The 17,238-nt window shown below is 39.7% G+C and overlaps 2 protein-coding genes across 2 annotated transcripts in view; one reads left to right on the top strand and one right to left on the bottom strand.

The window, feature by feature from the left end:
• Positions 1 to 354: 354 nt before the first annotated feature.
• On the bottom strand, positions 355 to 10,177 carry LOC113982223 (INTS3 and NABP interacting protein). The gene is made up of 5 exons (XM_027710235.2): positions 10,076 to 10,177; positions 9,531 to 9,618; positions 3,997 to 4,099; positions 1,452 to 1,542; positions 355 to 558 (listed from the first exon to the last, which is right to left on the bottom strand). Exons 2-5 carry the CDS (start codon positions 9,553 to 9,555, stop codon positions 463 to 465), a joined length of 315 nt encoding a protein of 104 aa, XP_027566036.1. The 5' UTR covers positions 9,556 to 9,618; positions 10,076 to 10,177; the 3' UTR covers positions 355 to 462.
• A 133-nt stretch (positions 10,178 to 10,310) lies between these two features.
• Positions 10,311 to 17,238, top strand: part of SNX30 (sorting nexin family member 30) — a 72,591-nt gene continuing 65,663 nt past the window's right edge. The window contains exons 1-2 of the mRNA XM_027710232.2: positions 10,311 to 10,762; positions 10,860 to 10,909. Coding sequence (XP_027566033.1) covers positions 10,895 to 10,909 — 15 coding nt within the window. The 5' untranslated portion in view covers positions 10,311 to 10,762; positions 10,860 to 10,894. The remainder of the gene's footprint in view (positions 10,763 to 10,859; positions 10,910 to 17,238) is intronic.

The raw sequence follows: 17,238 nt of genomic DNA, 5'->3' as shown, positions 1-17,238 counted from the left end.
CCAGGGGAGGTTTAGTTTAGATATCAGGAAGAAATTCTTTACAGAGAGTAATCAGGCATTGGAATGGGCTGCCCAGGGAAGTGGTGGATTCTCCATCCCTGGAGGTTTTTAATATAAGAGACTGGACGTGGCACTTAGTGCCACGGTCTGGTAACCACAGCAGTGTTGGATTGAGGGTTGGACTTGATGATCTCAGAGGTCCTTTCTAACCTGGCTGATTCTATAATTCTACGATTTGACTTTGACCTGACAGAGGAACGGTAATACAGGGCAAAAGTTGTTGTTCAACAACACTACTTCCCCATCATTAGAGCTCACACTCCTGAAAGATAATTCCAAAAATACAGAAAAAAATAGATTTTAAGATATCTAATTCTTTACATATCTTCAAGAAATTCAAGGGTCAGACACCTCCTGCTAGGGACAAAAATCAGATCTTGAAGTTCTGAGAAACAACATTCCTCATTCTGCCTCAAGTCGAGGTAAGACAGGAAGAATAAGATTTCCAAATGCAGAGTCTTGAGTTATGAAGTATCCTGAGGAATGTGCATGTGCATGCTGTAAAGAGAAAAGCATTTGTTAAAGCATAATTCCCTGTAGCACTGACATAATTTAAGACTTCAAGGCTTCTGCAGCATTAATGATTTATTTCTCCCAGTCTGCTCCTCAATTCTGATAGTCAAATTCAAACCCAGCATTTTAGATCAGTCACACTGGAACAGGGCCCACCACGGCAATTAACTTGGACATTCCCTGCTGTTCTTTTCAGCAAATCCCATGGAGGTGGGGCTAGTGGTAAATCAACTCCTGATTTCTCTCCTTTGCCTAGACCCCATGTTTCCACTCCCATCTAAAACAAACTTAGGTCTTGATTTGTGACAGCTACTGCAGAAATTGCCAGAATTGTGCATGACCGTCCCACAACCTGAGCCTGCACGTACAAATAACATGTGACCAGACACATTTTGGTACAACATGGGACACCAGCATTCTGCTCACAAGACATTTATGCTTGTTCACCTGAGGGGGGCAGCTGCTGTGTAAGATGGCTCTGGACAATCTTTGTGAAATCCTACATACCCCTTTCCTGTTAGTTTGCTAACTTACTGGACTCCGGCAATTTACGTGGCCTGCATATTCCTTCCTTCCACCACTAGGGAAAAGCCTTACTGGATATCAATTTAGATTGAGCCAGCAGCATACCCTTGTGGTGATCAAGGCTAACCAGCACAGTGGGCTGCATCATCGACAGCACAGCCAGCAGGCCAAGGGAAGCTATTTGAGTTCAGTTTGAGACAGAAACCGGAGGGAGTTCAACCAGAGACACGAAGAGACAGCTGTGGGGCTGGATGGAGCTCTTGACATCCAAGGAGATGGCCTTTCAGTATCTCTAGATGCAGGGCTGCACATCTAAACCAGGGCCAAGCGAAACTCTGACTGTATCAGTTTACCTGCAGTGCAGCCTTCTGCTGTGCTGCAATGTGCTGTTGCTCAGCATGATCACGGAAATCCTTGTTCAGAGGTGATCTTGAAAGTGCGATGCTGCAAAAAAGAACAAGATGGTATGATACAGACCACAGACAAAACATGTGTCCTTGCCATTCTAGCCACAGATTCCATGACTTCCTCAACTCACGGTTTATTCGACTCATGGCTTGACAATTGGTAATTACTGTTTGGAATTACTACTTGTTCATATAAGAGAAAAAAAGGTAAATGGAGTGACTATAGCTGTATCATTTGAGACATTATAAACAACTTATGCCAAACTACACCTGAAGCGTATAGTGGATTTTGCTCATGGGTTGAGTCCCACTGAAGTCAGTGAAACCACTGGGGTGCAGCATTAGACAATGTCAGCAATTTTTCAAACAACAGCTTGGTGCTTTCAGCACTACTCAGTCACCAAGTGACTGTTCTAAACAACTGTGATAAACAGAAGTACTAAAAAGAGTTCTGCAGATTTCAGTAAAAGAACAGTTCTTTGGCTGCTGGGCACCAGTTCACTACTTATGGTAAAGGAGTTTTTTGTTGATGTTAACTGAAATAATTATCCCCTATTGATAGCTGGGAGTACCTGAAACTGATTTAGCTTATCTAACTCAGCGCAGCATATGTAAGGTTTCAAATTAAAATTTATAAATGTTTTTTCTTGTCTTTTAGATCTTAGGACTTGTCCACCTTCTTAAGCAAAAAAAAGACATAAAAAGCATTCCCAACTCTATATAAGTAATGGATGTAAGTCAGTGAGCACTGCCATTAGAAATGTATCGCAACACAATTCACAACTACCTTTGAAATTGTCACTGCAGACGTGCTGAAAGCCCAGCTCTCCTCAGTCACAGAGGAAAAAGTACAAATGACAAGGGATCCAAGCAAACTCATCAACTGAACTTTCCCAGCAGCTTCAATGTCAACAGCTGATTTAGTAAATGAGTTTTTGAAAAGCAGCCATGCTCATGAATGATCTTTAGACAAATCTACGCCTAAATGCGTAACAAAAGCTAAACAATTCAGAGGATTGTTGCTTATGACAAATATTAAGATCAAGCTTCACTGATGGAGAAAAGTACTACTGAGTTTATTTAAAACAATATTTTCAATTATTTTGAAGGTATTTATTTTGCATTTATTCTATACCCTCTAACTTTTCAATATGATTTCTGTAGATAATCTTAAGGCTTCATCATATGCTGACACTTTTCAAGAGAGGTCTTCTGTTCTTGGATAGACAATTCTTGTGCCAAGGCCAGAAATTATATTAACTCATTCACCCTTACACTGTCCATGCCCCTATAGTGCTTGAGGTAAATCAAGCTCTTTCAGTCTTTCTGCTCTTTCTGCAGAATTTTTATGGTCTCATTTCTGACAACTCTGTGGTCCGAGACCTTTGGCACAACACCAAAAAACCATCAGCTTCTCAAAAATCACACAACAGCCCACAATGCCAAAGCAGAGAGCTTGACTGCTGCACTGTAGATTGCCCCTGCCCCCACGTTCAAAATTAGTAAATTCTAATTATGCTTACTAGAATATAGTGTTATTTTTCCCTAAAGAAAAAAGAAAGTAAACCAGCACTTCCTGAAACTCTCAGACTTGTAATGACGTATGGAAACACTGTTGCCAGGAGTCAGGGGTTGTACATAACAGCACGATATTCTGATTTTCATATCAACAATTTTGCTTGATTAATAATTGCATATAGTTACTATTAATAATTGCATATCTCGCTTGAGAAATCTAACTCAGGCAATTTCAAGTATTATGCACGCTTTTTCAGATTATGAAAGAATTAAAAGTGACCTAGAATCTCTTTGAAAAAAAGCAGCCCTCAGACTGCACTGCACTCACTTCATGCTAACGCAGAAGTTTGAGTATCTCAAATTCTCCACACAAATTACTGCATGATTTTCTAGTTATTGATTTATGACACAAATCTTATCTTTTTGCCTTGTATGGGAGAAATCCCAGTAACAGCCCTTAAACTCAGATTAGATTATTTCACCTTATGGTGTAGAATTATCCTTACAACACAGCATTTTTCATGAGATTATCTGCAGATAAACTGGCTTTGTCTTGCACACAGGGAGTTTCAAGAATAACTTGATCCTGTTGTAATTATTCTTCTCTAAAACACAGTATCCTGAACCTAATGGTCTGCTACTTCCACTCCTCATAGCATTTTAGCTTAATAATTAAATACTTTCTCAGTGCCTGCTTCCTGATTTTGCTTTATCATAGACTTTAGTACACTTGAATAAGCATATCTGCTTCTCCTATTCTCAAATGGAAATTACGTAAACCTAAATTCAGGGTGTGTAAACAATTTTAAATACTAATATGTTCCTAAAGAGCCATGTCCCTCTGCCTTGTTATTAAGGATGGTCAGAAAACACTTCTAATAAGTGTTTGTGTGAGTTTACAGCTCACTTGCTGTTTGCTTTTTTCTTTTGATGTAATCAGTGATGCCCAAAAAGGTCTAAGAACATAAAATACCTGGCTCCAGGGTGATTCGTGGAAGACTGGTTTTGCATAAGTAACTTTCTCTTCTCCTTGTCTAGTTCTGCCAGGATTGCAACCCTATTTTTATTCTGGAAACCTGGTAGGAATGACAGAAAAATATTAGAGATATTTATTTTATATCTGTAGCCCAACTCTAATGTTAAGGAATTATAAATCCCTGTACAAAATTACTTTAAGATAAATACACTAACCTTCCAAGCTTTGTACCCATTTGAAAAGGCTATTAATAAATATGCTTTATTTCTCCTTTTCTCATTTTATAACATGCAATAGCTTCCATAAGCTATCATGCATATTAATACATTTTAAAATAGAGGCTTCTAACTCAAGTTAGATCCTACCCCTTCCCACGACAGCTCTGGAGCTACAATCAAGGTACACGATCAAATACTTGTCTTCCAAAAAAAAGATAAACTTATCAGGTTGTAGATTTAAAATGCAGTCACTGAATGTTCAATTCAGTGATAACAATGGAGTAATATACTCACAGGGCCTAATTTCTCATGTCAATGAACTCAAACTATAACACAAGTACTATGTATGCAACAGGTAAGAACAATCACTAAGTTTGCACACGTGCTTATACAAACACTTACTGTCTTTCATTCAATCTATGCAGAAAGGTTTTAGTATATATACACACTGATGTCCTTACGTAAACACACTACCCTTATTGTGAGGATGATCGCGATGCTGGAATAGAGAAGCAAAATTAAACTGTCTGTACACAATACAAGAACATTTGGTTTGTAAATCATTCTCCCAAAGAGACCCTGTATATTACAGAAGGGGTCAGGAACTAAAGCATTCAAAAATGCCCAAAATAGCTGCCATCTATGTATTTTTCAAAGTTGCCTTCTAAATGAAAATGTGGCAAAGCTACCGTACTTACACAGGATTCTTATACAACAAAGGTTCTCCTTGCAGTCATCTCCTTTACTTCCCCCATACAAAAAGTCAAAGTCATTCCCATTGGAAACTGCTGTGTGTTGTGCCCCTGCCCTGAGCACTGTTTTAGCGACAGCACTAAAACGTGGTAGCCCACAAGCTGTTAAGTCCAGACACTTAAGGAGAGCATTAGCATGTCAAACTAAAATGATTTATTTTCAGTAGCTGCACTCAAAGTTCATTCCCTTTGAGAGACCTTCTGTTCAATTACATAACCCAGTATTCCTTTCATCTGAATGGCTCAATGAAGGAGACAGTTACCAGACAGAAACCTTCAACTCTATATAACAACTTGCATCTATACTGCCTTGCTATCAAATCCTCACCTTTCTCTTTCACCATGCCTAACATAGGCACCCATGTGCCTCAGTGTCTCAGGAGCTCTTGAAAAGAGCAGAGTCTTTCGATTACATATTATAGTGGTTTTATGCAAGGTCACCCATAATAATTTTTACATTTCTTAATAGATTTTTTTTAATTACATTTAATTAACTGCTATTTCTTCTGTCTACTAATCTCTCCCTCCCACATGGCATTAGCTTCACTTAAACTATTTTGTAAGTGCATAGATTCAGGTCTTCAATGTTTCTCCGCTTTTCAGGTATTGTACATTATCTCTTCTTTTGAAGACCTTGCAATTGCAATGAACCTGGAACATTAAAACACAGCTGAATGTGTGGTCTAAAACATAAAAAGGCTGAGAAATCTTGCTAACAAGCTAGGATTCAACATTCTGAGCTGCAGCTAGCCCAGATTTTACCTTCTTGTAAATTCTGGAGACAATGCCTTGACAGGATGACTGAAGCACCTCTAAGAGGGTCTGAGCTTAAGCAACCATGTCTGTATGCTCATTCTACACAGTTTTCAACCAAAAAGCTTAATACCTGACATATTACTCAGCAGCCTTCTGTTACTGCTTGCTTACCCTGAACTCCATAAATCTAAATGTATGCTTGGAATTCAGATGATACAGTGATTGAGGAAAAAAAAGGAGACAACTTTTTAATAAAGGTTGCTGTGAGCTAAAAAAGAAAGACTAAATGTGCTTAGATTTATCATCAAGCAGATGGTATGACTCAGAAAGCCTTGAGACATTTTAAATGCTGTTTTTAAACTGTGATAAGAAAGTGCTGAAGATTCTGTTTTCTATTTTAATATGAATCTTGTTACAGTATCTTATGGCAGAAACTAGAAGGATTCAGAAAAAAAACAAATATTTTTTCTTCCTTTTCTTACCTATCTACTAAGAGCTTTGTGGTGGGTTTTTTCGCTTGACTGTTGTTTTTTTAAAGTAGCATTTTGCTATAAAATTCAGTGACCATCAGCAATCTGCTGTGCTGAAAAAGTCACTTGTTTAAAATTTTTTAATGGTAAGGAGAAAAAAGCCTGCTTGAGAAAGTGGAGGAGCTCATTCAACACGTACATGTTAGTGCTTGTCAGCTGAGCAATGTGAAGTTCCTACAGGTGTTTTAAACTTTTCAAAATGCAAAGCAAAACCCTTCATTTAAAAGTTAACAATGGAGGGGGTGGAACATGAGAAAGCCATTTCATAGAGAAAATCTCGCATCCTTACAAAATAATTAATCATATCTGGCAATATATAAGCAAGACTTTAATTTAGATTGTTCTCTGCCCAGGCACCCAAGACAAACCTGAAATGCCTGTAAAAGTTTCCTACTTCAATTATAAATAGAGTAATTTTTCATCTGTAGATTTGATATGTCTGTTCTGCTTTCTAGTACTAAAAATGTAGACGTCCAAAAAACAAAAGCCATCCTTAGTACAGACTGGATTCTCATCTGTGAAAGGAAGTGCAGATTTTCAAACACATTAACTTCTTAAAAAGGTTTAAGTTTTGACTTCCCTTGATTGGGCTGAGTTGCACTACTATTTTGATTTTGAACAGTTCATGAATATTGCAGTTCATTAATATTCTTCCCTGCTTTGCAGACACAAGAGTCCTGACACAGAATGACTCATTCAAAGCAGCTAAATAGATTATTAGCAGTGTCAGATGTCAAACTGAGCACCTAGATTCTCAGATTACTCTCTAACGTAGACAAATCAGGTCATTTAAAAATTAAACCCTTCTGACACCACTAACATCAAGCATTGTACCTATGCAGGAGCTTAAAGACTACTTGCACCCATGTTCTGCACATGAAGGCATAAAATCAGAGAATGCTGAAACCCTGCTGAGTGATACTGGCAGCTTTATGAGCTCACAGCAAGTTTCACTTTTTAACCTAATCCTAACACCTACTCTTACCACCCTATCTCACCAATATTATGTCAGTTAGTTCTAACTAACTCTGCACAGCAAGAAACAGTATTACCTTTATCTTTTTTAAGTTCTTGCTTTTCATCACTTCCTTTCCCTTGATTTGTTGGTTGCTTCAAATTCACAGTATATGTAATTTTTTTCTAAGATGCATTATTTTTTAATTTGTCCATAGATGTGTAACAGCACAAATATTGCCAAGTATTGCTGCAGCAGCAGTGTATTCCTGAGTACCTGGAAGTGATTTCTGTAACTTAGAAGGTGACTTCCACCCCTCAAAGTATACCACTCTGGTCTATGAGTTCTGGTCTGGACAACACACAGCATGCAAGAATCTATTCCATTTCTTTCAAGTGCTGTAGATAGTCTCATGCAATCAGTTCCATGTGGCACTAACAGCCTGAAGTAACGTTTTTCATTCAATTCTGCTGGTTCTGCTGCACTTATATGCAGCTCCTCCTCAGGAGTGCTCTCCTAAGGGGTCAATGTTTAAAAGGAAGTCCAATCTGCAGAATCTTAACCTTTATAGTCCAAGTCTGTAATCAACAGAAAACTCAAATTAACTCCTAAGAAAATACCTGGTACTGATTAAAGGGACAGGATTAAGTTGGTACAAAAAATTACCAAAATGGTCTACCTGTGTAGAAGGCTAATGTTTAGTTCACCCCTACAGTTCTGCTTGAATAAGTGCTATCATTCATAACCCTTCTAGTGAGTGTTTCAGTAAATTTCTTCCTTTTGTCCACAAACAGGAGAATGAATTGACTGAACAGTACTAACACATATGCCATGAAGCAAGCTAAAAAATGCAGTGTTTGTCTTAATCATTTTCACTACTAGACTGCATCTGGCCAAGAAAGAAACCCTGAACTGTTGTTTGTATTTATCTGTTCCTTTCTAATTTTCCTAGTTGTACTATTTATAGCCTTATTTGGTAATTAAACTTGACAGTGTTTCTAGAATGCTTAGTACAAACAATTTTCACATGGTAATTACACAGTTCCTTTAGTGAGTCTCTAAAGGATATCTCAAATATAAAAACAGATTCCAAGGCTCTATTAAATTATAAGACTCTGGAATGTGGAAGGAAGCGAAGGTATTCTGGGACTAAAATCCCATCCCATCCTTCACAGTAAACCAACCTGTTTAAGAAAAAGCAGCTTTTAACTCTCTATGACAACATTCTATTCCTTGACATGATGCTGACTTGTTATTCACAGAATAAAGCAGGATTTACCACTATGTACCAAAAACTTCTCAAGAGTTAAAATTTGTGAACAGGTAACTATCTGCAATCTGTAGCACTCCTCTTCCAACATTTCACAAAAGCTCAATATCCATTCCAAAAACTACCTTCTTTTCATCAAGTAGCAAGTCAAATGTGTCTTTTGGACACATAAATCTGGTACCCCTCAAAGTATCATCCAGCAACACCCAGTTTTGCAGGACTGCTTTCCCAGATAAGGACTCACACACAGATGTGCATGAAGAAGTCTCTGGCTGCTGGGAAACTGAACCCAGAATTCATTTCCCATAACCAAGTAAGTAAGTGGAGAGCCATACATGAGAAGCTCCTTTTTCCTCAGCTCTTCTATGGAAGACAAGCCTCAGAGTCCCACTAAGGTTTCCAGAAAACACCTCTAGAGGGCGATTTAAGACCCTCCTTCAATTCACCGTGTGACACCCCCCAGACCCTCCTCTGCCTTTAACACAGGTGCTTCAGCTGGATAGATGGACCATTTCCATGTTTTTAAGGATTTTAAGGATGCAATCCAGATGCCTCTTTGCACAAAGAAACATTTAATTGCAGTTAGCATTATGGTTTTAATTGGCTTTTCCTCCTAGGCCTGGCCGCTTTGTCTATCCTTGGACAGATATTACTGCCTGGGTCTTGCTGTTCCCATCATGACCTGGAACGCACCTGACTTCTGGCTGTTCCCTGATGTTGACTGCAAGTCATGTTCAATACCAAGTGTTGGAAGCATCTGAAATAAGCTTCACGAAAATGATCACAGGACCACAGGCATGGCAGATACTTTCTAGTGCAAACATGAGGGTATGTTCAGTAATATAAAGCTCCCTAACCATCAGTGGTCTTTTTCAACCCTTTGATGTGTGTGTGCCTTCTCCCAGAAGGACTGCTGCCATTCTGCTGCTTTCAGCCCCACCTCTCTTCCCTATCCTGATAGTTCCATTAAATAAAATTACAGTTATGGTGACTTCACAACATTTCGCACACAGACTTTTCCCTTGAATACTTAAATTCATTAAAACCTACCTTGTCCTGAAGGATTTGCTGCCATCCTTCAATTTTCAGCCCTTGTTTTATTCAACTGTAGTTCAAATCTTTTAACCCCCACAAATATCTGCAAAACAGGCACAACGTAAGATAGACATACTTCTTCAAAAGAAGAGCCTGGATTTCATTCTATTAGAGATTTTATAAACATGGCAACTGTCAGAAAGCATAAGCCAAACACCGCATGCGCACTGCTTAAAATGCATTATACAGTTTATATTGTTCTGATTGGAACCTTCAGCTTGAAATATCAAGAGCTGTGCTGATTCTTTTTCAGAGTCTAGTAATTTCTATTAGTAGCAATAACAATTTCTAGTAATTTCTATTCTAGTAAGAACAACCTTTAGAGTTATTCTGGAGTTACACACGGTTTTCCCAACTGAATTTCTTCCTGACAACAGGAATGGGCTCTCCCGCTCGCCTTTCTCCCCCGCCCACGACGGATGAATTGACTGTCTCGTCCTCGCCGGGCGGGCGAGGATGCTCCATCCGGCCGGGATGGGCACCTGCTCTCCGTTACCCACCTGTCCGAGGGCTCGGTGCTCCGGCTCCTAGCAGCCCCGCAGCCCTCACCCGCAGCGTAGCAGCCCCGCGGCCATCTTACCCCGGCTCGCCCCGCCGCCGCGCGATCGTGACGCGCTCTCTGCGCGACGGCTCCTCCCCATCCGGGCACTTCCCGTCGCTGCCCGGAACGGTCGGGCCGAGGGATCAGGGTGGTGAGGGGGAAGCACGGCCGCGCTCCATGGATCTCTCCGTGCAACCTTAAGGCTCTGCTTTCCTGCCTCATCCGCCTGGGCACGGGAGCAAGCGCGGGGGCCTCACCCTCGGGTCTCGGTGTGGCGCCTCCAGGCAGCAACACGGTTAAATGGGAAAAAAATACAAGTGGAAGGGAAAGGGTCACAAAATCACTTAGGCTGGAAAACACCTCTTGAGACTGAGTCCCACCTAGGACTGAACACCACGTTAGCTAGACCACAGCACTGAGTGGCACAGCACCACGTCCAGTCTTTCCTTAAACACCTTCAAGAACTGACTTCACCACCTCCCCGAGCAGCCCATTCCAATGTCTGAATCACCCTTTCTGTTGAGAACTTCTTCCTAATGTCCAACCTAAATCTCCCCTGGCACATCTTGAGACTACATCCTCTCATCCTGTTACTGGTTGCCTGGGAGAACAGGCCGCCCCACACCTGGCTACAACTTCCTTGCAAGTGGCTGTAGAGAGTGAAAAGGTCCCCCTTGAGCCTCCTCCTCCCCAGGTTAAACAACCCCAGAACCCCTGACCTCCCTACTTTTTTTTTTTTTCAGAGTCCCACACTTTGAATACAGCAAGAATATTTGGCATGAATTTCAGAAAGGTTTGTTCATGGAACTACTGCTTTTGAAATGTCAGGTAGCAGGCTTATAGGTGAGAGTATCTTTAATTGAGTGATCTGGTCAAACCTGGAGGATAAGCCTTGGTCTTGTAACAGCAAACTGTGACTTTTTGTTTATGTCTTCGTGGTTAAAGTCAGTTTGAATCAAACCAGGCTGAGTAGTGATTTGAACTGTGGCCTGTAGTAGCTGTAGCTCTCATCGTACATAAATAAAATCAATTAGTAAGAACTGCAATAAATAAATAATCTAAAAGACTGCAACAGATGGGGCCAACACTGACCTCTTGATAGCCAAAAATCAGTCACATTGCCTACTTCAGTTTTTTATGCAGGGTTTTTTTAGGACACTAAACAATTTTAATTACATAAAGGCCTTTTTTTTACCAAATTGAAAGATAAGTACAGGAAATCAGTTGTTTTTTTTTTTTTTATAACTTAGTTCGAGGTGTCTCTGTGTAGACACACTTTGGCTTTACCTTTTTAATATTAAGGTTTTGATGGTAGACGTAACAGGCATTTCTGAGCAAATGGCACTTTTTTATGGCAAAGGTGATATTGGATCTGGTTGTCAAACCCTCTGCACACTGCAGAGTAATTTCGTGTGCTTCCTCTTTCTGTAAGTCCATATTATAAGTCTATTATAAATCCATAACCTCATCACTCTTCAGGCCTAGAGTGGAATAATGGCTTATTAAAAACTGTAGGTTTAGTTACAATGGAATTATTTATATTGGTAAAAGCATACATAGGGTGTGCCTGGTGCTAAATGCCACACTAGTCCATTAGCTTGGACAACCAAATATATACATAAATGTTGAAGGCAATAAACCATTTCTTAAGGTGTGCTGCAGCCAGCTATACTAGATGATGAAGAAATAAATTACATTTTGAAAGTGTACAGAATGTATAAAAATCCTGTCAGTATCTACACTAATTGATTAATTTGTCTTAAAATAGTGTGCCTTAGTATTATACACATAGATTCTGTGAGACAGGCAATATTCTGCTACCCAAGTGTGCTGTCTGTCCAAGCATTTATACTTACTTTTCAAACACTAAATGTAAAATTTGAAAAACTGAACAAATTTATATCTGGAAACTTGCAACGTCCAGATGTAGAATTTAGTTACCTGGATCGTTGGCCTGGTAAAACCAGTGTGCCTGTGTGTGTGTTTGTCTGGGTGTGTGTGCGTGTCTCTACCCAAACCAGGGGACAATCTCAGGGAGTTTTCTGTTTGCTTTAAAGCTATGTTAATTAATACTGTGGAAAGCAAACATTGCTGCCATTCCCACATACGAGTATTATTTTCAACTGTTCTCTTTGCATGAACAGATGACTGAGCACCTTCCCTCCTTCTGATTTTCATGTTTCGTTTTGTTTCATTTTGTAATTTCTCATTGTGCCGTGAGAACTGTCGTATGTGCTATTTTTTCCTCTTGGGCGATCTGCAGTCCATTTTATCTAGATATCTTGCTTGTTATCCTTAACTGCTGAGAAGCATTGCGAGTGGAGACCAGCGCAACACCTAAGCCAATAATCCCAACTGGTGCATTTCTCTGCATCGTCATGAGAGGACTGAGGTTGTTAGTGATTCTAGAAAGCTGTAGTTTGAGACAGACAGGCCAAGCTGCTGGGCTCTTTCTGGACAGAGGTAATGCTGTTAAGAAGAATTAATTAGTGGACAGTGGTCCTTGGCCGGGGATCAAGGAAGGAAGAAGTAGCAGGGTGAGAAGGAGGAATCATCAGCAAGGAAACTCAGGTGCAGAAAAGCTGAGACTCGTTAATTCTTTGTTTCGGTATGAGTGTGGTGAAAATTGATTATAGTAACTTTGACCATCTCTGCAAAAACATAGTCCTGCCTCAAGTCAAATGATCCTTTGGCTTTGGGAGGAGTTTCATATCAATGTCAATTAATTTCCTCCTTGGGTTGTAGAAAGAGGAAGGAATGAAGCCCTTGAAAGGAGTGGTGTCTAATCTCTAGTGTTTTAGAATACTTTCATTTTCCCTGAAACTACTCCTTCTTGTTCACCATAATCAAATAAAAAAATATAAAATGTAGCTTTTATAGTGTGTCTATTGAAAAGTCATTACAAAATTTTCAGTTTAATAAAGCTGTTCTTGAACATTGCCTCACAAATCTGGCCATGCTTTTTCTTGAGGCAATATAATGCTGTTTTTCGGGCTGACTGTTCTTGTCACGTTAGAGTAGAGGGAGCTGTGTATCTCGTTATATAAAAAAAACCCCTATTTTAAATTGGATGTGATACTGAATGATCATAAATGTCAGTATTTCAGAATGGCCATGGGCAGTCCTACTCACTAGGCTGAGGTAAAATATTGATTTTCTTTCCCCCCCCCCCCTGCACCCCACTCAGTGAAAATAGTATGTGCAGGATGTCTCCTTGGCTTGAGCCAAGATCTTCCAGAATGCTGCTCTTATTTCCAGTTGGCAGTGCTACTCATACAGAGCCATCCTAAACACCTCCTTTTATTTCTCTATTTATGGTTTTCGTGGTTTGTCACTAAAAAAAAACCCCAAACCCTCAAACAAAGTAGAATGTTTTGAAGAGTCTTTAAACATTTTAGTTGTATTACTTTTTTATATCCACTTGCCTAAAGATACTGTATCCATGTATCCATACTGTCTTTCTCCTTGACTGGATTTCTGATTTTTCATTTGATAGCCATTTAGCATGGGCTTTTGCTTTCTATCACAAGTGCCCTATGTTCCCACTCTCCTTTTTATTGCATCCCCATCAAACTTGACAGCTTTGAAGGCTTTTGATGCAGCAAAAGCTTAGCCGTTAGCTTACACGTGTGTGTGAGTGCTCATGTGTTGTGTGCTGTTGACTTGGAACTGATCCCATCTCTGTAGAGAGTCAATGAGCAGGAGCATAAGATTCAACTGGGTCGGGTCAAAAGCCTGCCCTCTTCAATCTCTGCAGTACAAGACATGAGCTTTAAAAGCATAAGGAAGGAAGGACCTTCTTCAAAAGACAGCTGGATTTTTTTTTTTTTTTTCTTTACATCCTCTAGAATGGTCTCTTGTTCCATATTGGTTTCATATGTGCTTACATGCAGACAGACACAAACATTATCCTTTCCAAGGTAGACCACAGTGGGGAAAAGATAAAGCAGTTGAGGGGAGGCTGTTGACAGTGTGGGAAAAGAGCTTTTACTGCCCTTGACCTGGCAAACCAGCCAAGCCTGACAGTATGACTGTTGTGGCCTCCAGCCTACCTTATTGTTTGTATTGCTTGGATTGTGCTATAGAGAAGAATCCTATAATTTAGGCTTTAAATAGAATAATTAATGAAAAGCAAGTGTGCTTTACATGTTTGGTCTAGTAAATAAATACAACCTGAAGTTAGCCTCCTGATATTGATTGTAAACCTTACTGCCATTTTATGTCTCATTATCTGAACAAGATGAAGATACATTAAAGACAATGTTAATAAACAACTGAGAGTCCTTTTCAGCTCACACTGAGCACTTATAAAGCCATCTGCCATTAAAAAAGCATCCTGAGTGGTATTATTGGAGTAACTGGCTCTTCAAATCAGAACAGCAGTACAAGATAGGTGCTGCCTGTCTTTAAATTTGTAAATAGTCTTCCTACAGGTGACCTGTAGATTCTTTCCTTATTTATCCAAGTAACAATCCAAAGAGGTAGCCTGCAGGACTTTGATTTCAGTGATACAGAGACAGAGCTATTTTCTTCAGAAAAAAACACATGAAACTGGTGACCTTTGGTCTTAAATTGGTAAGATTCTTGATCCCCAGATCGACCATTTTTCTTCTTGCCCAGTTAGCATTACATGCATACCTATTCTGTTTCATCTTGTTTCTGATCTGAAATGATGTAAACATAATAAATAATAGTTAGGATTTTGCTAGGAGAGCATGCCAGTTTTTTCAGGTTAACTTGGGTTAAGACGTGGGCATTGAATAGCAGCTTCCAGTCAACTTGTCATTGATTTTGATTTTCATTGTCTTTTATTATGGTTGCATATTTCATGTGCGTATTGGTTTTCGCTTGGTCAATGTTTAACAAAAAGAAAACTACCAATATAAAGGTCAAGGACAGTATTACAGTCATAAAATTATACCATCACAGTTGGTGGTAAGGAGTAGGAACTGGAGAATGGTACATTACCATGTTTTTAATCACTCATAATTTCTTAGCAGAATTAAAATAATTACTTATTTCACTGCTGGTGTTAGAAAAAAGACACTTTCCTTCCTCAGTTTTTGGCTATACCTCTTGTGCCTGCTATTAGACCCACATAATCCACATGCTCGTGCATTTAGAGGTTTTCTATTTGTGTGTAGAAAACAATTCCTATAACAAGTCAGCTACATAGCATGCCTTTTTTTCTGTTTCGTTTCATGCACAAAAGATCTGGAATTCTTTATGACCTCTGTTGATAATGTGTGAGTAGTTCTAATCAAGGTACAGGAATTTGCTCCCAACTCTAATTTCAAATGCAAGTCTTAAAACTGTTCTATCTTCTGTCTTTTTGAAGTTCCAGCCCTTGAAATCAAGTACACGAGATTGTAGTCTTCCATGTTAAAAAAAAATAGAAACGAGTTTTTCTCATGGCTGAAGAGGAGGCTCACCTTAGTCTGTAGTATGAACTTGCAGAGAATACAGCAAAGAAAAGGCCATCCAGTTGTAGAGATTTTTCAGATTACACATTTAAAGTTAGTTTAATTTAAAGTTAGTTCAATTTTGACATATGATTTATGATTTTTGAACTCTTCTCATAGAAAGATAGAATGGTTTGGGTTGGAAGGGACCCTAAAAATCATCTAGTTCCAACCCCAGTGGACACCTTCCACTAGACCAGGTTGCTCATATCCCCATCCAATATGGCTTTCTTCTCATTCTCAGTATCATAGTTTGCATCTGCTTCTGAAGGTATCTGTCATGGTTAAACTGGTACCTGTATAATCTTTACAGACTTAGTACTTACTAAAATCAGAGAATAGACATCTGTCTTTAGTCAGTAAGTAAAATCTCTGGAGCATGGAACTTCATCCTTGTATACAGGATAATTGAGAGAAACTAGACATAATGACTCCTGTAGCAACACATGTTATCTGAATAACTGAATCTTTCACACTGGAAGGGACATAGGGAGGTCTCTGGTCCAATGCCTTGCTTAAAGGAGGCTCAGACATGAGACCAGACTAGATTGTCTTGAGAATCTCCAAGGGTGGAGACTGCACAATCTCTTTCTGCAACCTGCTCTGCCTCTTGGCTGTCTTCAGGGAGAAAGAATTCTTCCTAACATCCATCAGGAATTTCCTGTTTTGATTGATGTCCTTTGTCTCTGGTCCTCTTGCTATAGTCTGCTGTGAAAAGCCCAATGCTCTCTTGCATTCTCTCCCTACGAGGTACTGGAGGTTGCAATTAAGTGCCCTTGAAGCCACATGTGCTCCAGGCTGAAAAAGCCTCAGCCCCGTGGCTGCTGCTTGTAGGTAAGTGTTCCTGTCATCAGACATCGCAGTGCCCCCCTCTGAACTTTGTCCAGTTTGTCAGCATCTTGTATAAACATCCCACAACTGAACACAGTATATCTGATAAGGTGTAACAGGTGCCAAACAGAGTTATAAACCCTGCCCTCAACCTGCTGCCTGTGCTGCCTGCTGTGTAGGCAGCCTGGATACTGTTGGTCTTTCCTGCAAGGATGCAGCAGGCTTATGCTCAGCTCGCTGTCCACCAAGCCAAGGTTTGATGAGTAGAAGGTCATTTGTACCTGCACAGAGCTAGAATGCCCCAAGGTTTCCAAGTGTTGAAGGTTTTGGGTGTCCCTGACAGGCTTCCTTTGGAGAGGGATTCAGCTAGAAACAAAGGTGGGTGAGGATACTTAAGGGAAAAGAGAGGAATAGCTCTTAGTAAGTCATAAGCCTTTGAAGTACAGGCTCTTGCAAGGGGAGGCAAGGGGAGTTCCCACTGAGGGGAACTAGTTCCTGAGCAGTGGAGCAGATACACAAACCTACCTGCTGCTTTATCATAATAGTTTCCACTTAAGATTTGGATAGTCTAGAAGGTGGCTGAGATGTATGTATTTATGATAATTTGTATTGTTTCCTTTTCCTGATGCATAGATTGTTGTTTCTGAAGTGTCACGAACAAAGAATATTTCACAGCCGCTTTCTCACTGGGGCCTGGCACTTTATTTGGACTTTTGATTGTTATTGGAATTCAAACATTATGTAACATTGAATAGTTATTTATAGTAAGGATTGATTTTTTTCCCTGTGATAAATAGGATTTCTTCTTGTAATGACAGTCCACAGTGTT

This window comes from Pipra filicauda, unplaced genomic scaffold, assembly GCF_003945595.2.
Source record: "Pipra filicauda isolate LSUMZ 115617 unplaced genomic scaffold, ASM394559v2 scaffold71_size5581439_pilon, whole genome shotgun sequence".
Classification (NCBI taxonomy): Eukaryota; Metazoa; Chordata; class Aves; order Passeriformes; family Pipridae; genus Pipra; species Pipra filicauda.
This window is presented reverse-complemented; position numbering and strand designations above follow the sequence as displayed.